At 40.2% G+C, this 23,608-nt stretch overlaps 1 protein-coding gene across 20 annotated transcripts in view; it reads left to right on the top strand.

The window, feature by feature from the left end:
• Nucleotides 1-23,608, top strand: part of NCOR2 (nuclear receptor corepressor 2) — a 291,797-nt gene that overhangs the window by 226,150 nt on the left and 42,039 nt on the right. For 17 of the 20 annotated variants that reach the window (XM_075274561.1, XM_075274570.1, XM_075274624.1 and 14 more), the window contains 7 exons: nucleotides 6,522-6,663; nucleotides 8,044-8,521; nucleotides 12,009-12,129; nucleotides 16,701-16,908; nucleotides 20,308-20,469; nucleotides 21,380-21,507; nucleotides 22,143-22,257. In XM_075274561.1, the coding sequence (XP_075130662.1) occupies nucleotides 6,522-6,663; nucleotides 8,044-8,521; nucleotides 12,009-12,129; nucleotides 16,701-16,908; nucleotides 20,308-20,469; nucleotides 21,380-21,507; nucleotides 22,143-22,257 (1,354 nt within the window). The remainder of the gene's footprint in view (nucleotides 1-6,521; nucleotides 6,664-8,043; nucleotides 8,522-12,008; nucleotides 12,130-16,700; nucleotides 16,909-20,307; nucleotides 20,470-21,379; nucleotides 21,508-22,142; nucleotides 22,258-23,608) is intronic. The other 3 variants (XM_075274586.1, XM_075274660.1, XM_075274577.1) reach the window with 2 other exon arrangements.

Below are 23,608 nucleotides of genomic sequence, written 5' to 3'. Positions count from 1 at the left end.
GAGTCTGTGTTAGCTGTAATTTACAGCTACACCCTGCTCCTTAATCCCTCCCCCCATCGGAGCGAGCTCCGATGGGGGGAGGGTTAACCCCTTGGATGCCAGGCCGAGAGGAAGCTAGTCTATGCATCTGCATAGCTAGCTTCCTCTATAGACTGCAATACACGTGTATTGCAGTCTGTAGTTAGTATAGAACCAGCGATCCTCTCTGATCCCCGGTTCTAGTGTGCTTGCAGCACAAATAAAAAAAAAATGTAAAAAAGTTTAAAAAAAAAAAAAAAGTGTGTGAAATAAACAAAAAAACAAACATAGTTACATTTCTTGTAAATCTGGAAAATCGCTGTTACACTTGTAAGCGTTGTAACGTCCAAAATAAATTAAAATACAATCAAAAGATGATGCCGATAAAGCAGAGATATGGGAGATAATATTTATTCGTGTATTTGGGTGGTATAACTATCTGCCTGAAAAGCAGAGAATTTCACATTTTGAAAATTGCAATTTTTTCCAAATTTCCATCAAATTTCCTATTTTTTTAATAAGTAAATACAAAAATATTGATTAGTGTTTACCACTAACATGAAGTATAATGTGTTACGAGAAAACAATCTCAAAATCACTTGTGTAAGTTAAAGCGTCTCAAAGTTATTGCCATTTAAAGTGACACATGTCAATTTTGAAAAAATAGGCCTTAACCACTTCAGTACCGGGCCAATTTGTTGTCCAGGACCAGACACATTTTAGGTTTATTTTGTATGTGCGGTTTTGAGGTCTGTAACATTTTTCCCGTATGTCTCAGTCAACTAATTTTTGCGTCTTTTTTCGGGGACACATAGGGCTTTATTTTTATGTTATCTTTATTTTCGAATGTGTTTTAATTTTTTTTATATCTGGGAAAATATAAACAAAATAGGAGGGAAATTGTGTCTGGTTTTCAATTTATTTTTTTTTTAAATTTAATAACACAAAGTGTCACTGAAAAACTTTATAAAATAGTTTTTCCTCTCCGTTACGGTAATTTTTATTTTGTATGGTGTCGTCGGGGGTGGGGCTATAACCTTTAATAACGGCGTTTTATTAGCATATTATTTATTTATTTTTTATTTTATTTACATTTTTTAAAAAACTTTATTATATTTTTATTTTATTTTTTTTCCAGATTGTGTCCCCATAAAGTCATAAGAGACCTTTGGGGACATCTGATCACTTTTTTTTTTGTACTGGAGGCTGATTTCTCCTATAACTGGGGCTGGTACATTTAATCTCAGATACAGGAGAAATCCAACCTCTTGCACACTGCTACATGGTATACAGAGCTGATCTGAGTCCTGTAGGACCCAGCAGCTCTGGCAGGACACTGAGCCCCACGGATCACGTGTCTGCCGGGTCAGAGGGCAGCTGATTTATGGCTTCGTCCATAGCTGTGTATACAGCGCTCATTGAGTGCTGTATACACAGCGATCTAGATAGCAGGGGAGGTAATAAATCTTCCCTGCTATCTCTCTAGGAGCTCCGGCTGAAGTTACAGCCGGCTCCTAGTGAAAGCAGCTACACGGTCTCCGTGCAGCTGCTGTATTCTGGTGGACGTACAGGTACGTCCTGGCAGAACTAGGCAACCACTTCCTGGACGTATATAGTCTATGGGCGGTCCGGAAGTGGTTAACATACTTTTGGGCTGTGTCCTTAAGGGGTTAAGGAGTTTTCCAGCCCCCAAAATGACTTTTCATGCTGATGACCTATCCACAGGGATAGATCATACATGTATGGTTTTTGGGGTCTAACACCCGGATTGACACAAGCTTCTAGTGGACAGGGAACATGTGCAGCACTTCCCTGGGACCACGGCAATGCTGGGGTTGGGGCTGCTGCTCTGTTTCTATTACTTGAATATGGCTCTATGCAGTTCCTCAACAAAAGGGCACCTTGTAAATCCAGCTTTGCATGGCTGTTTTTAAAGTGCAAGCAATTTTTAATTGCGGTACCAAGTAGCACAGGTTAGGCTGTGTACACACTTTGCTTTTTTCGCTGAAAAACATTTTTGAAAAGTGCATTAGCATTTGAACTTAGTGGCTTTTTTTTTTTTTTTTATAAAATGTTTTTGTTTTGTTTATGATTTTTTTTAAAAGTGAAAAAAATAGCCTAAAAAAAGTGGTTTTTATACTTAGCATGTGCTTGGTGCATTTTGGTCACATGCGTTTTTTTCTGCATAAAAGTATGTTTGCAGACAGGTCATTTTGGATGACATTTTTAGGCTGGGTTTACACGGCGCTTATCTGCTGAAGAACTGCATGCAGTTTTTAGTTTTAGTAGTGAATAGTACATTTAAGGCTAAGTTCAGATCTGCGCCTCAGAAATCAGCAGAAAGCATTCCTGCACAGAGGATTTTTCTGTTTGTTTCAGTATAGAATTGGCGGACCCCATTGTAGTCTACAAGGACCATGGGTGTCCATAGATAAACTGCAGTTTTAGCAGTCTGGTTCACCATCGTTCAGGTTCCCTGGAGGAACTGAACAATTGAGACCCTTGTGCAGATGTGAACTTAGCCTTAATATGCAGATTGTCTCTGGAGGTAATATTGGCTTACTTAATCAAGTGCACTATTGGTGGTGATCCTGAAAGTTCCAGCCTTGTTCCAACCCCTAATTCGTGATTGGAATCAGCACTATGCACCTTCCCTCCTATCACACCTATGCAATGGGAGCTTGCCTATATCAAATCGAGCACCCATAACACAAGTAAATTAACTCTAAGAACTAAGGCCAGGTTCACATCTGTGCCCGGTCTCCGCTTTGCAGGTTTCCGTCTTCTGCCCAAGAAACTGGACAGGAGACGGAAACCGGCAGTCAGTTTTCAAACCCATTCACTTGATTGGGTTTACAAAGTGTCCGCCCGTGAGCGTCTTCTGCCTCTCCATGGCGAAACTATTTTTTTTTAACTGGACACAGTCAGATATGCAGGACTTTTTGTCCGGTTAATTAAAAAAAACTGTTTTGCCGCAGAGACCAGAAGATGCTCACAGGCGGACACTGACTGTGGGTTTCCGTCTTCTGCCCAAGAAACTGGACAGTAGATGGAAACCCAGGAAAGCGGAGACCGGGCGCAGGTGTGAACCCGCCCTAACACGTGCTTCTCATTACAGCAATAACAAAAACGTGCAATACTTCAACAAATAAGTGCTGTGTGTAAACCTAGACTTGATTCCCTTTGAATGGAATTGTGAAATCCACCAGAATAAAGCTAGACTTACACTCACCGGCCACTTTATTAGGTACACCATGCTAGTAACGGGTTGGACCCCCTTTTGCCTTCAGAACTGCCTCAATTCTTCGTGGCATAGATTCAACAAGGTGCTGGAAGCATTCCTCAGAGATTTTGGTCCATATTGACATGATGGCATCACACAGTTGCCGCAGATTTGTCGGCTGCACATCCATGATGCGAATCTCCCGTTCCACCACATCCCAAAGATGCTCTATTGGATTGAGATCTGGTGACTGTGGAGGCCATTGGAGTACAGTGAACTCATTGTCATGTTCAAGAAACCAGTCTGAGATGATTCCAGCTTTATGACATGGCGCATTATCCTCCTGAAAGTAGCCATCAGATGTTGGGTACATTGTGGTCATAAAGGGATGGACATGGTCAGCAACAATACTCAGGTAGGCTTTGGCGTTGCAACGATGCTCAATTGGTACCAAGGGGCCCAAAGAGTGCCAAGAAAATATTCCCCACACCATGACACCACCACCACCAGCCTGAACCGTTGATACAAGGCAGGATGGATCCATGCTTTCATGTTGTTGACGCCAAATTCTGACCCTGCCATCCGAATGTCGCAGCAGAAATCGAGACTCATCAGACCAGGCAACGTTTTTCCAATCTTCAATTGTCCAATTTCGATGAGCTTGTGCAAATTGTAGCCTCAGTTTCCTGTTCTTAGCTGAAAGGAGTGGCACCCGGTGTGGTCTTCTGCTGCTGTAGCCCATCTGCCTCAAAGTTCGACATACTGTGCGTTCAGAGATGCTCTTCTGGCTACTTTGGTTGTAACGGGTGGCTATTTGAGTCACTGTTGCCTTTCTATCAGCTCAAACCAGTCTGGCCATTCTCCTCTGACCTCTGGCATCAACAACGCATTTCCGCCCACAGAACTGCCGCTCACTGGATGTTTTTTCTTTTTCGGACCATTCTCTGTAAACCCTAGAGATGGTTGTGCGTGAAAATCCCAGTAGATCAGCAGTTTCTGAAATACTCAGACCAGCCCTTCTGGCACCAACAACCATGCCACGTTCAAAGGCATTCAAATCACCTTTCTTCCCCATACTGATGCTCGGTTTGAACTGCAGGAGATTGTCTTGACCATGTCTACATGCCTAAATGCACTGAGTTGCCGCCATGTGATTGGCTGATTAGAAATTAAGTGTTAACGAGCAGTTGGACAGGTGTACCTAATAAAGTGGCCGGTGAGTGTATATTGCCCACGTTATTTTTGGGTTATTGCTTCCCTAGAGGTATCTCCTCTGCCAGACAGACAGAGACTTTGAGTTTACTTCCCCTGCAAACCCTGTGGTAACACCAGACATGGCAGGAAGTTGTGTCATGGGATAAAGGGAGTAGTACTGCTGCAGACTTTATGCCTACTAAGCTAACAGGGTTGTGACAGTGGTAGGCCAAACCACCAATTCCAAATTCTCTATTGTAGGTCAGCCCTGCTCTGACTCTTTTACAATCACCCACAGACAGTCAGAAGCAGGAAACATCCTCTAATTCATTAAAAAGTTAGATTGAATTCATTTTGCTAGGTTAACACTTGCATTTGGGTTTCCATTGTTCGGGTTCTGAAAAACCGGAAAACCTATCCGCTTAAAGCAGTCAACCGCTATTGGATCTGCTGAAAAGGCAGGACTTTTCTATCTGCCTTTTTTAAGCAGAATGGGGAACGGAGTCTCATACTGAGAGTCAGACTAGTGTGAACCTAGTGTAAGATAACAAATATGTAACAAGCTATACAATTTATTACTTATACAATATCCATTTTATAACTAAAAAAAAGAATTTTTAATTTTAAGCTAGAGTCGAGTTGGTAACTGCTTACAAGGCTGTGGAATTGGAGAAACAAACTGTTAGGTAACCTACGGTACATCGTGTACTGTATATGGAGATACGTTGACTGCCCAGCAGCAGCCAGTGCCAGTGGGGGAAAAAAAGGTTTGTTATGTCAAACAGCGCTTTATACACATCTTCAGCTGCTTTCCCATATAGGCATCACAATCTAAATTCTCTATCATTATGTCTCTGGAGTGTGGGAGAAAACCACAGCATCCAGAAGAAACCCACATAAACTCTAGGAGAACATACAAACTCCATACAGATGTTGTCCTTGGTCGGAATCAAACAGGACTCTAGCGCTGCAAGGTTACTCTATGTTCAATCTTGCACTCTGGTTTCTTTTTTATGCTCGTGGGGGGTCCGAAAAACGGAAACCCAGTCAGCCTCTAAAGCAGTTACCTACTGTAATGGGATTTCCTGGGTTTCTGCCCCCCAAAAAGTTCTTCTGAGTGAAACTGCTCGATTCCCATCCCCCCAAATCAGGTATATTAAAGCCACAAAGCCAATAGAGCAGATTTATCAACCTACATCCCCCCCACCACTTTTTTTTTTTTGGCTTACATAGCTCCTGCTTTTTCATTTGTTGTTATGCTGCACTTTATTTATGTTGTTGTGCCTTTTTTTTCCATTTGTTATCCGCCCTCACCACTTCTGTTTGTTGATTGGGCATGGCCTGTGGAGTTTCATTTTTCTCGTCAAATTTATAACTTGCACCTTTTTAAAAAGGAACAAATGAACTGCAGTACCTGGGCAGCGTAAGAAGGCAGTCATGTCCAAAAACATAATGTGTACATAGCCAAAAAGGCACACCTCAAATAACAAACACGTGCACAGCATTTACCGAGAGAGTGCATGTAGATCATAATAAAACTAACCTAAAATAGTGCTGATGATAAATAACCCCCAACATCCCCCCCCCAAGTGATGCTGGTTTCTGGTATAAAAGTAGTAATTTCTTGTGCAAATCTGCCCTTGCTTCTTTCCTGGAAAGGGGACATGGTGAGGATTTGCAGGGGGTGGAGCCATCGGCCCTGCCAGATTTTTTTGTTTCCAGTCTGTAGAAGGGAAGCCTCATTTATGGGAAGGCATCAGTCATAAATGAGGCGTATCGTCCTTTGGTGTTACCAAGACAAGCACTGATAAATCTCCGGTAGTATTCATTAGGTGCGTTTAAGACTAACCTATCTCACCACTAATGCATGTAGCAATTTTTCCCAGCCATATGTAATCTCTCCAATCTGTTAGTGACCTTTGCCTCAATGATCACCCTGCGAGTTGACTGGTCTTGAGTTGAGGTTTGGGCATTTTTGATCACTAGTTGCATTTTTAATGTTGAGTCATATTGTAGACTTATGGCTGGAATAAAAGGCTATACAGGATTGTGACGGACTTGATTTTAAGTAATTTATTTGTTCTAGGAGAAGGAGCGCAACAACCGGCGCAAAAAGAAAAAAGCGCAGCTGGAAGAAGAGGTCCAGTACACTCCAGCTGTGGAGGATGAAGAGATGGAGGCATCAGGAATTAGTGGTAATGAGGAAGAAATGGCAGAAGAAGGAGACAGTAAGTGTATTTTGCTTACTTTTCTTCAGACATTAGTTGTGTGGATTAAACATTTTTACAGACTTATATTTTAGAGATGAGCGAGTACTGTTCGGATCAGCCGATCCAAACAGCACGCTCCATAGAAATGAATGGAAGCACCTGGTACTTCCGCTTTGACGGCGGCCGGCCGCTTAACCCCCCGCGTGCCGGCTACGTCCATTCATTTCTATGCGAGTGTGCTGTTCGGCTCAGCTGATCCGAACAGTACTCGCTCATCTCTATTATATTTGTATCCAGTCATGTAGTGGTCTTGTCTTGCATGCCAAATACAAGTTTACCTTCATACAGACTTTTTCTTAACCTTACTATAGATCGCATGTCATTTTAAGTCTATGCTCATATCTGCACCAGACTTGGGCTAGATTCACATCTGCGACAACCAAATATCAGTGGAGCGAAAAGTCCAGCACAGAAAACTTTTTTTTGTTTTTGTCAATTTCAGTATAAAATTATAGTCTATAGTCAATGTTTTAGCGGTCTGACTATCTCTTGTTCAGAGACCTGTGCACAGTTGTGAATATGGCCTAATTTGTTACGGACCAGTAGCAGTAGAGATGTTAAAATTAAAAAAATCTTGAACTATGGGGGGACCTGGGTGAAAGCCAAAAGATCCTATTGTAATGCTTCAGAGTATGTTCCCTGCTGCTACCTTGGCAACCTATCCATAGCCTGCCACTGGTCTCTGTTATCCGGGCTCCAGTGATGACAAGGTGTATCAACACATAAAGGTGTTAAAGAGTCAATGCTGCATCAGTTGACGTTCCTGTTGCAGCTAGTGATCTGCTACGGTGGTTACAAGCAGTGCCGCACCTCCCATGAGGCGACCTGAAGCGACCGCTTCAGGCGGCGCTATGTCAGGGCCCCGGGGAGGGCGGCATTTTTGATTACCTAAGCCAGTCCAGGACAAGCTGTCCTGGACTGGCTTAGCATCACCGTTACCGAGCGGTGGATTGGGGAGGCCACTGGAGCAGCGCTGCTCCAGCGGCCTCCCCTCACACTCAGGCAGAGAGCAGGTCCTCTCCCTGCCTGCTATCTGCCTGCTAACACCGCTCTGCCACGCCCCCTTCGCTCCACCCTGCCCCCTCCTCCCGGGAGGGGGGCCGCTTTCTGTCGTCCGCCTCGGGCGGCGAAACACTATGAAAGCCGCACCTGACAAGTGGATAACCTGTCATTTGTCTACATTACACTTCATGTACATGTGCATAGACTTGACGTGTAGATGCATCAGAACTGTTTCTGATGCCAGGTATACCATGTTCCAGTCCACTTATGTAGATATATGTTTGGTTATTGCTGTGTTCTCGGCACCTTTATGATGGTTGTATTTTGTTCCTTCAGCTGCAGTTAATAACAGTTCAGATACAGAGAGTGTGCCATCGCCAAGACAGGAAGCCAAAGAGAGCAAAGACAATGAAGCCAAGCCGGCAGGATCCGCTGTTGTGGAAACCAATAGTGAGGTGCCAGCTGATCCTGGTAGCTCCACTGTGCAGCAATCTCAGGAAATTACAGAAAGGACTAGTAATGTGGAGGAACCCAAAGACGATCCAGAAACTAGTACAGTCAAAAAGGAAGAGGAAGATGAAAGAAGATCATGCGAGGAGCCAAACCGAAGTGAAATAAAGCAGGAAGAAGCAGAGGAGTGTAAAGAAAATGCTGCAGAAAAGATTGATGAGCCACCAAAAGAGACTTTAGAAGTGCCACAGAAAGTGGAAAAGAAGCATAGCAAACATGGAGGGAAGACAAATGCAGACAGTGACTCTAGCGCCACCTGCAGTGCAGACGAGGCTGAAGAGCAGGATTCCACTGACAAGAACAGGTATGAGGAGGCTGGAAATGTGTAGATATGTTTATTCAGACAAGTAATGATCCAAGTATTGGTAATTCTCCATTAGCCTATATTCATACCACACTAAGAGCCATTCTACCTCTTGGATTTCCAGAAATATCATTTGGATTGCAGCCGCAGATATACCTATCACGATCCTAACTGTTTTCAACCAGAGAAATCTCTAGAAATCGTACAGGTACAATGGTATCCTGAGGAAAATCTCTTCTTTCATATGACACCTAAAGCGGTTTTATAATGCCTGAGATATAGGCATTTGGAGTGACCCCTCCCCACCCTCATTTTCTCTTCACTTCACACAGCCCTGTACTCTGTACTCAATGGGAAGTAGGCTACAGCTCTCAATAGAGAAGCAAGTGAAAGGGTAAAAGCAGCAACAATTTGTCAGTAAAGTACATTACAAAATGTATTAACTGCACAAATGCTATCCGAAAATCAAAAGTTGTCCAAGGATTTTCCCAGAGAAGTCACCCCAGATTTTTGCTATGCATACAATGCCCTACTGAAAACTGAGGAGACCTTGAGCAGTGCGAACAGTGGCATTACTATATAGCTATAGTATAAGCCTTGTGTGTGGGAGTAGGATAATGTTTGCGGCTGTATCTGCTCAGATTCTTAGAGCTAATTGTACCAGTACCTTTTTTCCAATGAAACCCAATTATCTGACCTCAAGAAAATTGCTTTTTGCCTGCAATGTCTCTGTCCCCGTAGTGAGGTCACTTCCTCTAGAAGAGCTCTTCAGTTAAGTATCTTTTGGAAATACATCATCCTAGTAATGACCATTGTCTGATGTTTTGCACAGTCCACCTTTGCTTGAAAGGATCTATATTTGTAGAGTATTAAGTGCATGCTGATTGCTTACAGGAAAAGATCTTCAAATACACTAAGCGAAGGATAAAGAAGAGTTGGCTCACCGAGAGGTCACGTTGTAAGCCCTACACAACGTTCTGGCCTTGCCTGCTTTGACTTCTTATCGTAGGCTTTTCTCTCTTGCCGGAGAGCAAGTAGCGCTTTCTGGTTTTGTTGCCATTCATTTCCATTGCTATCTTGAGCAGTATTGTTTACTTGGACTTTCCTATGGGACATCAGTCAGAGAGCTGTAGTATTTTGACATGTAATGTAAAAAGGACATGAATATTTGAAGCACTCAGTTGCTGCTTTCTATTATACCAAGTTTTTATGAGCAGAAGAAAATGGCTTTAGGCTAAGGCCCAACATAGCGGCTGCAAAAAAACAAGGGCTGCGAGAAAAACTGTGGCGGCAACGCATCACGGTTTTTCCTGCTGCTTTTTCACAAAGAGTCCACAGAGGCTTGCTGAGATTTCCAAAACCACAACGGTTTTACAAAATTGGAGCATGCCCACTACATTTATTTTCCAATGCGTGGGTAGGATTTGGTAGCGTTCCACCCACTTTGCAGGGACTGTAAAACTCTGCATTTTTTTTCCCGCTGCCTTTATGCCACATGGGGCACAGTCAGTTGGTCTATAGTACAGAGGATTATGTGACTTTGTCTTAATTATCTATGTTAATTTTGGGGTCCAGATCCTATAGAGACCTTGGTCTCTATGATAACTGACTATAAACAAACCCTGTGTAGTCTGACCCTACAGTAATATTGTCCTGTTCCTTACTTCATGCTAATATAACAGATACAAAAGAGTAGATTGCAAATAACTATATTCAAAATACTCTAAAATCTAAAATAATAAATTAAATGCCTTAGAAAATAGAGTAGATATTTTTAGCGATGCCTTTTTTAATTTGTTTTTTTTTCATCCTGTATAAAGCCAGAACATAATGGGCATATGTCGCCTAATATAACTACTTACAATTGACTAAGTCCATAACCCATTCGTGGCTATCGTTTTTACAATGTCATGGGGAATTGGCTTGTCTTTACGAACTGGGAATGGTTTGCTCTTGTGTGTAAAATAGTGCTGTCAAAAACCTTTCTTTTCACTAGTGTTAACTTTAATGGACTGTTTCTTAGATTTTTATTATGAAAAATCCCAACATACTAAGTAGTGCCTGAAGGGTTTAAAGGTGTATTCCCATCTTGGTTATTTATGGCATATCCACTGGATATACAATAAATAACTGATGGTTGTGGTTCTCGCCTATGTCTTGAATGGTGGCCACTAACCACATTTCAGAAAGCTGGATGTGCAAATGCAGCTCTCTCCATTCACTTGTACAGGAGTTCCACAGATAGCTGAGTCTGCCAGTGCACACCCATTCTTGTGATAGATGGGGCTCCCATTTCTAATATTTCCATCTATGGAGTATTTATGGGATATCCTGTGAATATGCCATAAATACCCAAGATAAGAAATACCCATTTAAGTGCTTTATAGAGCCTGTCAGTAGTTACAGAAATTACCAATGTGATCTCCTCACATGTATATATGATATATCCTCTTTTTATTTCCTATATTTCCTCTTTTTGTTTTTTTTTGTGCAGTTTATGCTGGGTAATGTTGACCAAAGTATTCTTCAATAGCCTTACTAATGAGTGTTCCAGAAAAATGTTGTAAAGGGGGAAATTTAGCTGTTTCTGCACCACTTTTATGTAGTAAATTGAACAGCTATATATTTACCATATTGCCGCTCAGGTTGCTTTTCACACCACAGTTCCTGTCAGGCAGGGAATCAGGTTTTTGTGGCTGAATCAAAAAAACTTAAAACCAATAATTTTTGTGTTTTTCGTGGTTGCAAATGGATCAAAAGAAGTTTTGTTGTTCTTTGTTTTTTATTTGTGTTCTTGGAGGCTTGTAGTTTTTTGTTTTTGCGTGTTTTTTTTTTTTGTGTGTGTGTATTTTATTCTTTTCTTCAATCGAAAGACAAGTACAACTAACTGCACAAAGATGAGCAGTTGCTTTGTTTTATTGGTAAAAGAGAACCCTCCACCCAGCCAGGCATTTTTCATGTACAAGTATACATTGGCTGAGTTCTTGTGCAGAAGGGAAGGTTCACAAAGCGTGGGCAAACAATTGCCTTGCATGTAGTATGCGTATAATCTGACATTATTCTGTTTATTTTACTTTGAGTTACCTCTATTAATCTTGTACTAGGAAAGAACAGAATGTAAAATTACTGCTGATCTGTTGTTCTGGTCCGTCAAAGGACTAAAACAACAGATAGGCGGTCCTGCATTTTTTTTTTCTTCTCTGTTTGGTTTTCTCCAATTAAATATTTACAAATACACAATCATGTTGGGGGAAATTCATTAAGTTTAAATCCATATCATCTATGATGTGGTGTGAAGGGTATTACGAATGTCTTGTGCTACATGCATCGTTTTGGTCTAGTTTTTACTGTTTTTCCATCTCTTAAATTGATCCATCCTTGAAAACTTCTCACAAAGTTCCTTGATTCAATATCTTTAAATGAGGAAATAAAAACTAAGCATCTGACCGTGTGTGTAACAGGACTGACTTGTGTTTTCTGTGTACAGGCTGATGTCTCCCCGACCTAGTCTGCTAAACACTGGCTGCGACATGCGAGTTAATTCCTCGCCTCAAAAACCAATGGACCTAAAGCAACTGAAACAAAGAGCAGCTGCCATTCCTCCTATTGTAAGTAACTGCAGGAAAATCACTTTTAACCCTAACATTGTGGATGGACCTAAGGGAGTAGAATGGATACCTGGAGACTCGACAGAGAGAGGTCTACAAGATCTATTTTATAGCAGAACATGCCATTTAAGGAGAGTCTATCATCTCTCCCAAGCACATGCTCTTGCTACAACCTTGTCACAGAGCACATTAGAGTGATATACAACATACATTTGTTGTCAACGTCACTTTTGTAGATTTGGAATAACCAACTTTGTATTATGTAAATGAGACACTGTTAATCTTCTTTGAGAACTGCTCTTGATGCTAAGACCACTCCCATCTCCTGCCTCCGCTACCTTGTGCAGGGGAACATAACCCATTAAAGATGCCACAGGGCTAAGCCCTGCTCCCGGTGCACCAAAAGCCTCCTTTGCATAGAACTTCAAAGCTGTTTTTCTCCAAATCTACAAAGTGACATAAACAACATAACTTTGTTATGTATCTCTGTAATGTGCTGTGGGATGATGTGCAACTGCTGTGCTGTGGAAAAGCACTAGTACAATATGAAATTTTTAGAGGCAAGTTTTTTTGTGAACAGCATCTGCACATGAGCTTTCCCTTGAATAACCAGGGTTAAAGCAACTGCAGCTGTAGTAGTTCTGTAATCTGACCAAACTGGATGTATTGGGGCAATTTGGCGCTAAGGAGCTGCTCTAAAGGCTTCAGGTTGTTCATGTACATATTGCAAAATAAATGTATATCTTGGCAATAGAGGAACAAATTTTCAAGGGGAAAAAGACCATTACATTCAGATGAGTCTGTCCTATCTGTGTTGCTAGTTTGATATGCTTCACCCTGTTGACAGAATCCCTTTAACTGGTGCTACAGTGCTGCAATGCTACTTTTGATGCTTTCCGTTTCATCTCGACTTGATGTGCTATGTAGTTTGTTTTCCACTGCCGAAAGTACCCATTTTATGTACCGTATATACTACAGTAGCTTGTTGTCGTCATAAGTGATGATCAGATGCGGTGTTTGACCACATGACCTTCTAATACCATATTGGTTTGCTTGTTTAAAAAAAAAAATGCTTAAAAAAGCACAGCACACTTTGTCACAGCAAGATAAAAGTGGTCAAAGATGAGCTGAGGTGATTCAGTACCATGCTGTGAATAGGGAGCTTAAAGGGGTTGTCGAGTTCATTTTTTAGTGATGACCAGCCCTCTGTATAAATTAATAAGAGATCAGTGGGGGTTTGACAAGCGGCATCGCCGTTGATCAGCTGCATTAAACAGATGGCGTGTGAATCAAACTGTTCACGATCTCTGTGCATTGTAATTAGAGCCTCATGCTAATCACTTCTATATGATGATACTGTAATTACATTGTATGGGTGCTATGAAATCGATGGTGTGCGATATAAAGAGTGACGCGGTCATGGAATGCTCATGTGCGTTGTAGCCTTTTTAACCCCTTAGCGACCCTTGACGTAACTGTACGTCATGGGTCGCATGGGGATGTATGGAGCGAGCTCACACGCTGAGCTCGCTCCATACACGGCAGATGCCGGCTGTATCATACAGCCAGGACCTGCCACTAACAGCAGCGGTCGGTGCCCGAGCCGATCGCTGCTGTTAACCCTTTACACACTGCGGTCAAACGTGACCGCAGTGTGTAAACGGCGCCGGCGGCATGGGCGCCGCCATGTTTTGCCGATCGCCGCCCTCCTGAACGTCACAAGAGGGCGGTGATCGGTTGCTATGACAGCCGGAAGCCTATTGAAGGCTTCCAGGCTTGTCTCTGCACTAGATCTATTAGACGATGCCAGAGGCATCGTCTAATAGAAGTGCTGCGATTTTCCTATTCACTGCAATACTGTAGTATTGCAGTGAATAGTATGAGCGATCAGACTCCCTAGGTTTCAAGGTACCTAAGGGGTCTGATCATAAATGTAACAGAAGAAAAAAAAAAAGTTTTTAAAAGTATTAAAAAAATAAAAAAAATATAAAAGTTCAAATCACCCCCCTTTCCCTAGATCAGCTATAAAAGTAATTAAAGAACATTAAACATAAACATATTAGGTATCCCTGCGCTCCAAAATGCCTGAACTATTAGAATATTAAAACATTTATCCCGTACTGCGAACGGCGTAGCGGCAAAAAAAATAAAAACAGCCAAAAAGCGTTTTTTTCAACACTTTGCCTCCTATAAAAAATTGAATAAAAAGTGATCAAACCATCGGATCTTTCCCCAAATGGTATCAATAGAAACGTCATCTTGTCCCGCATAAAAAGACACCACAACCAGCTCCATACATGGAAATCTGAAAAAGTTACAGGTGTTAGAACATGATGACACAAATTTTTTTTTCTATTTTGCAAAGTTTATCATTTTTTTAAAAGTATCAAAAAATTTCAAATACTATATAAATTTGGTATCACCGCGTTTGTACTGACACGTAGAACACAGGTAACATGTCATTTGTACCAAACAGTGAATGCTGTAAAAATTAAACCCATAAGAAAATGGCGCAAATGCATTTTTTCTCCAATTGCGCCTCATTCTGAATTTTTTTCCAGCTTCCCAGTACATTGCACAGCATATTGAATGGTGCCATTACAAAGTACAATTTGTCCCGCAAACAATAAGCTATCATGTGACTCTGTGAACTGAAAAAGTTATGGCTCTTGAAATGTGAGGAGGGAAAAACGAAAATGCGAAACCAAAAAATGGCCTGGTCCTTAAGGGGTTAAACAGCTGATCAACAGGGATCCCGGCCTCCAATAATCTCTTAAAACCTCAGGACAGGTCATACATAAAAATTAACTGGACAACCCCTTTTAAACTGCAGACTCAATGTATCTATCCTATTTTTTGTATCTTAGAAGCGCTTTAGAAGTAACCATTCTTTACTGTCTATGAATGTGACTAGTCTTGCTTGAAGTTCTCGTGTCTGTCTCTCCTGTGTTTGGCTGCGTGTATTGATTTGCATGTCAGTGCTGTCAGTTTATGTAACTAGATGCACAACAAGGTCTCTCGTGCAAGAGACGTTCTGCCCGTCAGATTCTAGCCATCATTTGTGGTGTTCACTTGTACAAAACAATCAAGCAACCTGTCTCTTCCATTCACTGCCTGGTGACTGCTAAATGTATTGATGTTAGTGTTTTTTGCATCTCTGTTGTCTCCTATTTATTATATTTTAACCACCTTATTTACAGAAATTTCGGGTAATCACTTTCTGGAACATCGGCAATATGATTTAGAGGAAGTTCTTGTTACGTGGCTTCTGACTATTTAGAAAACATGTCGTTTTCAGCAAACATTCAAATAACCTGAAATTTCCCAAAAAAACGTATATTAAGCAGAGATAACCAATGAAATGGTGACTCTGGGTTGTTGTTTTTTTAGCTATTTATGTGGGATGCAGGGATTGAGTCTGGAACTTTAAGGGGTTGTTCATATCAGGTTTTGGTGACCTATCGTTAGTATAGATGACCAATGTTGGATCATTGAGGGCTGGACACCCGATGTTCCTACTACTTGGTGTACAGAGCCATTGGAAGACTGCTCCATAAAGTTATGAATACTGGAATGCAGATAACATGTTACTGGTTTAAGGCTAAAATGTTAGATCGCTAAAGGGTTAAAATGCACACAAGGCATCGAGTTGTGTGTTAGTATTTATTTCAGCCATAAATTTAAAATCTTCAACAAAAAAGTGACAATTTCGGGAGGATTTTTGTAATTTCAATGTGACTATTGGGGCACGAAGCTGTTGTTTAATGCATATGTCATAATTGATGAGGTGGTTTTAAGGGCTATTCACACAGTGCAGTTTGCAGCTGAATTTGATCCTCAAATTTTGCTCTAATTTCCATCTGGAATCTGCCTCCTATTGTCTGAATAATAAAGTATCCTGCTCAATCTTCCTCTGGATTCTTCTGTGGAATCAGTGGATTTAGTTGCAGAACCTGCAGCACCAGTCTCACTATGACTAGCCCCATTGTGTCTGAGACTTTGGAGAGGCATCCAAGGCAAAAGAGCACCTCTGGTTCCTGTGTGAACAAAGCCTTGTTTTGTATAGTATAGCCTCTCCAGTGCCAGACTTTTTCTGTTCTTTGCTGTTTACAACTGCTCACAATAACTGGAAAAAGCTAAGAGGTAAAATATAGTATGGGAAAATACAATGGTATATCACATGGTTATTAGTAGTCCAAAGTGATATAAAAAAACCCAAAAAACTTGATATCTTTTTAATGGCTAACTAATAATAGTTAGCCATTAAAAAGGTATCTGCTACTGAAGACTATCAAGTTTTTTTTTTGTTTTTTTTTTATATTTCCTACCCACTGGCTAACATGGTACGAGAACAAACATTTTCCTTAGTCCAAAGTGAGTAAACTGAATGCCCTTTGTGGTTTTTGCAACCTGTGCACATGCATTATATTCTTCCAGCCCTCATGACTACACTTGCTAGTCAGTAGCCCAATGATTCCTGTTGTGCATTGAGTCCACTCTAGCCAGACTGCTTCTTATGCTACTTGCAAGTGTATGATAAGATGAAGTTGATCGTTTTCTTCATTTTTCAGATCTCAGAAGGAATTTCTGAGTCAGCTCAAACTGTTCCGATGAAACCTCATCATGCTTTAGCTCTTTATCAAGAGCAGATCACCAAGGTTCATGAGTCGGCCCTGGATGGACAAGCACCGACTAAGCATCCTCCTCCTCCTCATTTGACATCTGAGAAAGAGCCACAGACAATCAGTAGTCCGAAAGGCAAACCTGCAGATAAAGAAGGTATGTAATTCATGGTATTGCACATTAATTTTCTGCTGAAATGTATAGATTTAGCAAAGTGTATGACCAACTTAACTATTCCCATTGGAATCTCCATTGCCTGGCAGGCCATGAATATAATCTGTATTCACATGACCAATTGGCTTCACATCTAGCTGCACCTCCCATGATCTCTCATGTACACAACATCTGCTTTGACATACTACTAACACAGTTAAAAGAATTAATCAAATCCTAATGCTATTAACCTTCGTAATGAATAATTTACTAATATGACCACTGTGATCCCTGATAGATGTTCAGCGCTCATCCAAAGAGTAATCAACAAATTTCACATTATGCACTCCACAGCCATTTCAGTACTTTACTCCATCGATATTCCACACAAGTGAACACATTTCTTGGTACTTTTCTTATACTTTCTTGCACACGTAGACCATTGGGCATGAAACATGGCACACTAGGAGTTAATTCCATTAGTTGTCTGATTTTTGTGTAAACCAGACACATAACAGATATACTATTACTGTAGGTGGCACGGTTTAGGTGGTATTGAAATCTTAACAATTGCGTTAGCTTCAGCATTGTACTTTTGTGCTAAGCTGTTTGCTGGTCTAGTGTGCTCAGGTGCACTCCAGGAGGTGTGATTATAGGGGTAATAATTGTAGAGTTATACTGCCAGCCAAGTGCATTAAAACAAGGCCAAATTCCACTTATTACTCTACATTTCCTCCTCGCACATTTTCACCACTTAAATATTTACAGCAATCAGCAGGAACAGCTCTGAGGATCTGGAAGAGAATAGATTTGTCATGTGCCCGTGCTTCAGCTCTTCCATTCAGAGAGCGAGAAACTGAACGTTCTGTTCTCCATATTAGACCAGTCTTGCACTTGTCTTGGCGTTTGCCCCAGAGCCGTAGAAATACGAAATATTAAGAAGCCGTTCCTCCTGACATATTGTGTAAGGTTATGTCCAGGCATCTTCATGGAATCAAGCTCGGCAGCTAAGCTGGAGGGCGCTGGTTCAGTTCATGAATGGACTTTAAGATAAACATGCTGACAGCTTGTGTATTTTAACCTTCATTTTAAAGAATAACAGGAAAATAGGTAAGATGGTTGGTTATTCTTAGCTATGTATGAATTAAATATTTCTAGTGGATATATTTATAGGAGCAACAAAATCACTAATGCTTGGTGGTGAAATTCATTCAGTTTGCTGTCTTGATAATCTCATGTAATCCAGATAATTCTGGTTTTGTCTATCTTGGTGGTAGTTATTACAGCAAGCAGTCACATTAATGCAAAGTGCAATGCAATGCAAAGTTTAAATTAATGTAAGCATTGTGTTGGGGTATGTTCACATGGAAGGGGAATTTGAGATAAATTTCTGCTTCATATTCCTCTTCCATTTCTGCTTCTTTGGCTTTCCACCTTGGCTTTCACTTAAGTGAACGGGTTCTGCAGGGCAGGGTTCGGTCCCAATTTTGAAACAGAATCTGCCACAAAATTGGTGGCAAATTCTTGGAGCATACCCTTAGTGGTTCTCACAGTTGTACAATCTAATGCAGATCAAGCAGTGTTTAAAGTCAAGTCTCTTGTGATATCTCATGCCAGCAATACACCTGAATTCTTGGCAGAAGCTGCCCATCAGTTCAAATGAATTGCTAGGTAGTGCCTGCCTCTTCTCTGTGTATCCACTACTGACTACAATGAAAAAAAATCATAATTAGCAGCACAGTGTAGGACTAATACACTATATCAAGGCAGGGCCACATCCACTATTAGCTGCGGTGGCGCCGCTATAATTTAACCCTGTACTGTGACAGTGATGTTACAGAACAGTGATAACATTAGTGCGGCAGTGTTTATAATTATTAAAAAAAAAAAAAAAAAAAAAAAACCAGCAACGTTGTGTGCCTGTTATGATTCTGTCCTTTCAATTTTGGAATGAATAGCGGCCATCTGCATTGCAACATTTGCAAGTGCTTTTGCACTAAATTCAAATGGCCAGTTCTTAGCAGAACTGTGACTACTACTCTGGTATATTATTACTCCAATGTACAACCAATGATTTTCTCATTGGAAGTAACAGCAGAGGAAATGGAGGAACCAGGTCATAGGAAATGCTGGCCGGGCTGTGCAATGCAAATACATCCAGGGACCAGCTAGTAATTCAAATTACCTGATGGCACAGGCAGAACACTTGGGTGTTCCCCCTGTAATAAACTCTGCCACATCTGTATATATAAGCAATGTCATGAATATCAGAAATGGTAATAGAAGTATTATAAAATCTCATAATGTAAGGTTGGGTATTGTATTACAAGATCCAGAATTATAAAGAGGAAAATGTCATTATTGCTACTAATGTGATCATGAGTAACGTCTTATACTTCTTGCTATATAATACCAGTCATGCACAAGTTGAGCTAACAGTAAAATGACTGTTTAAGAAATGGGAAGATTAAAATTTGTTTTGCAGCCTGAGACAATCTCTAAAGGGGAATACGTGCCTTTAGACTTCTTTCTTTTTTAGCTAAAGTCAGATACAAAATTAAAATATTATCTGTTTTCTTAGTCTGTTTTCTGTCATGAGTATGGCTATGATCCTATTCCCTGAGATACTATTACCAGCATTCAGAGATGTTCCTTCTATGGACCATGGGAACTCTAGGTCTGTAGATGGCTCATTGATTTCTATGGAGAGTGCAGGAATGGAATGGAGAAGCACCTTTCACAAATAAGTGTAATAATTGTGTGCCTTAGAAGTGATCGTTACGGAGCAAAGGTGTCAGCCTCAATTGAGTCTTTTGAGGGGCGTGGTTATGCGTGACGTACAAGAGACTACATCTATGCACTTGATAAAGGGCATATTAGCCCGAAACACGGTGAGTCTGTGTTGTGCACTTTACCTTTTTAATAAATTACATCGACCTGTGAGCGCGGTCCTTTGGTTTCTTTATGCTTCTCCTACACTTATTCCTACCGGTGTCCATGTGACGTGCTGCTCCCTCCACCTAGTCATCAAACTCTTAATGAGACTGTGAACGGGATCACAGTCACACCAGGTGAGAGGCCCCTCAGGTCTTTTAGTTTTTAACTGTTGTGGGTATTTTTCCACGGTAACTTATAAGATTGTCTACACTATGAGTGTGCTCGGTGTCCACTTTTTGTTTCTATTGAGTCTTTGTCCTGAGGAAAAACTACTTATGTGAAAAATTAAAAATAAAATCTTCAAAAAAGCATTTTACAGTAAATGGTCTAGTCTAAAACGTCGTAAAAAGTATGTGCACTAAGCAAATAGTTGCATGCAGTCCTGGTTTGCAGAGGAGCCTACTACCGATAAGTTACATGTTACACTTGGAAACACAGTCTAAATATATTGCGTTTTGTTTTTAGACAAGGCTGCATATATGACGTTACAGATTGAAGGTCAGAGGTTAAGCACGGAACAGGCTTGCCTTCCACCATGGCCCCCTACAGCACAGTATCAAGTGCCTACCAGAGAAGTATTAAAACCCCTTCCGCAACATGAAACAACATCCCCATATAACCCTCAAGGTGAGAAATCTATAGAGTTATTGCAGATGCTACCTTTTATCTGCCATGTTTGCTTTGTTACCATGATGAAACGTGTAGCTTATAACCTGAAATATATATGCTTTTATGAGGACTATTGAACATGCATAGTAAGGTAAAAGGCTACATGCCAAAGTCTATGTAGAGCAATCCATTGTCCTGAAGAGAATAGACCAAGAAATGCTTTTCCATAGTGTGTGGAATTCAGTGCCTGAATGTGTGTGTGTGTGTGTGTGTGTGTGTGTATATATATATATATATATATATATATATATATATATATATATATATTTATTTATTTGAGAGAGAGACTGACTCTATCTATCTATATCTGCGTGTGTGTGTGTGTGTGTGTGTATATATATATATATATATATATTTATTTATTTATTTGAGAGAGAGACTGACTCTATCTATCTATATCTGCGTGTGTGTATGTGTGTGTATGTATATATATATATATATATATATATATATATATATATATATATATGGGTTTTTTTTCCTATATAGATTATACAAAGCACAATAGCCCCTGCATGCTCTATTGTTTTATATACTATTGTGTCATTAAGCCAATCTTTCAACTCCACTTCTTATAAATGACTCTTGTATAATAATTTGTGTACAGTGGTATATAAATGATGTGTAAAAATTCGAATGACCTATTTGTAGAATTTAAATTATAAAACTTTCATCTGCAACAAGCTGCTTATTTAATAAACGTATACAATGTTGATAGTATATACTACTTAAAATTTCTGCTTTGAAGCTAGAGTTGTAATTGGTGCCTAAAATAGTGCATATCTGTGTGCATTGCAACAAAACAATGTATATATGTAAAATGGACTGATAGCTCTGCAAATTGAAAATTGTGCTTCCTTTTACAAAGGTCATCCAATGCCATTAAATCTGCACGATGGTTCCCGCTCACTGGCTCCTCGTTTCAATAACATATCAAACCCACCTCCCCTCATCTCCTCTAGCAAACACCCAGCTGCTATGGGCTCCATATCTCAGGTAGTAGAGTTTCATTTTTAATGGTAAATATGTGCAGTTAAGAAGCCTACTGTTTGGTACTATGCAGATTTTTAGCTACATCTTTTATCTGAAGTTTATATAAAATAAAGCCTTCAACTTTTAAATATATGATTCACATACATGTATGTAATTGATATATCTAGATAGGCCAGTTAACAAACAATACGGCTATTAATGAAGGACGACTGTCCCTAGTTCTGCAGTTATACAGCTCCAGTATTTATCATTGAGGAGTAGAATAAAGTGTGGTTACTAGACTTATAGGCAATGGCAGCTGTTCCTCTAGTCACCACATAGTCTTTAAGACAGTAGACATCAATCACATGTGAAATAATACAAACTTCTTAATACATCTCTACGTATCTTCTTGTGTTAGGCTATTTTACACTGCTTTGTTTAGTCTGTTGTCCTGATCCATTATTTTTTCAGTCTATTGTTCTGATTCTAATAGAATGACAAATTCAGATGGAGCACTCTGCATTTGCATCTGTCACCATTTAATGTATTGACAAGTTGAAAGCTTTTTTTCCATCTTTTATGCTGTTGTTTTAAATGGAAGATAAAATCTTGTAAGTCTTGTAAATAGTAATGTTTTATTATTTTCTTATTTTTAGGGTGTTCCCATCACACTTCATACACCATACAGCTCAGAACATGCAAAAGTCCCTGTTGGGTCTATCACAATGGGTTTACCAATGAGTGTGGACCTTAAAAAACTGGGTGAGGAGCGTAAGTTGAAATCTGATCAGTCATGTTGCTGTTTGTTCAATGTGTTTTTTAAAATTCTGTTATTGTGCCATCCAGATGCTAACCTTCACATGTCTCCCCCAGACATGTCATTTAAGTATATCTGTTTGTGCCATGTCCACTGCGTAGCTGCTAGGTGCAAGAATCCTTGTCCAAAATAAATACGGTATTACCAAACAGACTGTGTCACTGACCCTTACTATCTGCAGGGACCAAACCCGTATGATCTCAAATTTCTTTCTAAAGCAAAGTTCAGTGATGATGACAGTACGTCTGAAGTTCCTTCCCATCATCCATGATGCATCTTGTTCCCTTTAGCATAGATTGTGTTGTGGTGGTTATATTTTGAGAGCAACCTATTTCTGTAGATAACTGTGTGTTGCTTCAAGGAGATTAGAAAAGATTTTATCCCAAGAGAACCTACAAGTATGTCTGATCTCTTAAAATCAGAGCAGCTGTGTGATGGCGTAGTAGAGGAGTCAAATCACATCACGTGATCCTTTTCAGTGCTGCTTACTGCCCTGCGGAGATCATGTGATTCCACACAACTAGGAAATATTTCCTAGTGATTTGATGCATCAGGAGGGGAGCTTTTCATGGGAACACTAGGCTTATCTCCAGAAGGTTGAAAACTATATCTTACATCAGTGGTCAGTAATCTTTGGCACACCAACTGTTGTGAAACTACCACTCCACGCATGCATACCTCTTCTGCTGTTCCTGGAACTCCCATAGAAGCGAAGGGAGCGTTCTAGAAGCTGTGGGTTTACTATAGCTTGTGTGCCAAAACTTGCTGACCCCTGTCTTTTGTGTTTAGAAGTTCCTCTGTTTAATACTTAAACCCATGTCTGTCCAGAGGAAGGAAAAACTAATTGTGTTAATGAGACAGACTTGTATATCACTATTTAAGTGGAAGGAAAATGTTTGTTTTGGTACCGTGTTAGCCAGTGGTTATGAAATATGAAAAAAAAACAAAAAAACTTTTTAAGTCTTCAGTAGGTGATACCTTTTTTAATGGCTAACTCATAATGATGACAGAATATGACGTTTCAAAGCTTCCTCTGAGCTTCTTCTTCAGATATAACTAAAAAACACTTTCTAGAGGCTGCATATTTATGTACAACAGGACACATAGGGATAGGATTACAGGAGGGAGGGGGGAAGAGGCTTATTACTATATACTTATAACAACAAACAATCAATTGCCAGATCCCAGGTTATCTTAATGTCTGTCTTAATGATTTGTATAAAAAGACATAAACCCACGTGAGATGTTAATTCCATTGTCCAATGTCTGGAATAGGGTCATGGCCTTGTACTCATAAATCAGTCG

Source organism: Leptodactylus fuscus, chromosome 1 (genome assembly GCF_031893055.1).
Source record: "Leptodactylus fuscus isolate aLepFus1 chromosome 1, aLepFus1.hap2, whole genome shotgun sequence".
Lineage (NCBI taxonomy): Eukaryota > Metazoa > Chordata > Amphibia > Anura > Leptodactylidae > Leptodactylus > Leptodactylus fuscus.
This window is presented reverse-complemented; position numbering and strand designations above follow the sequence as displayed.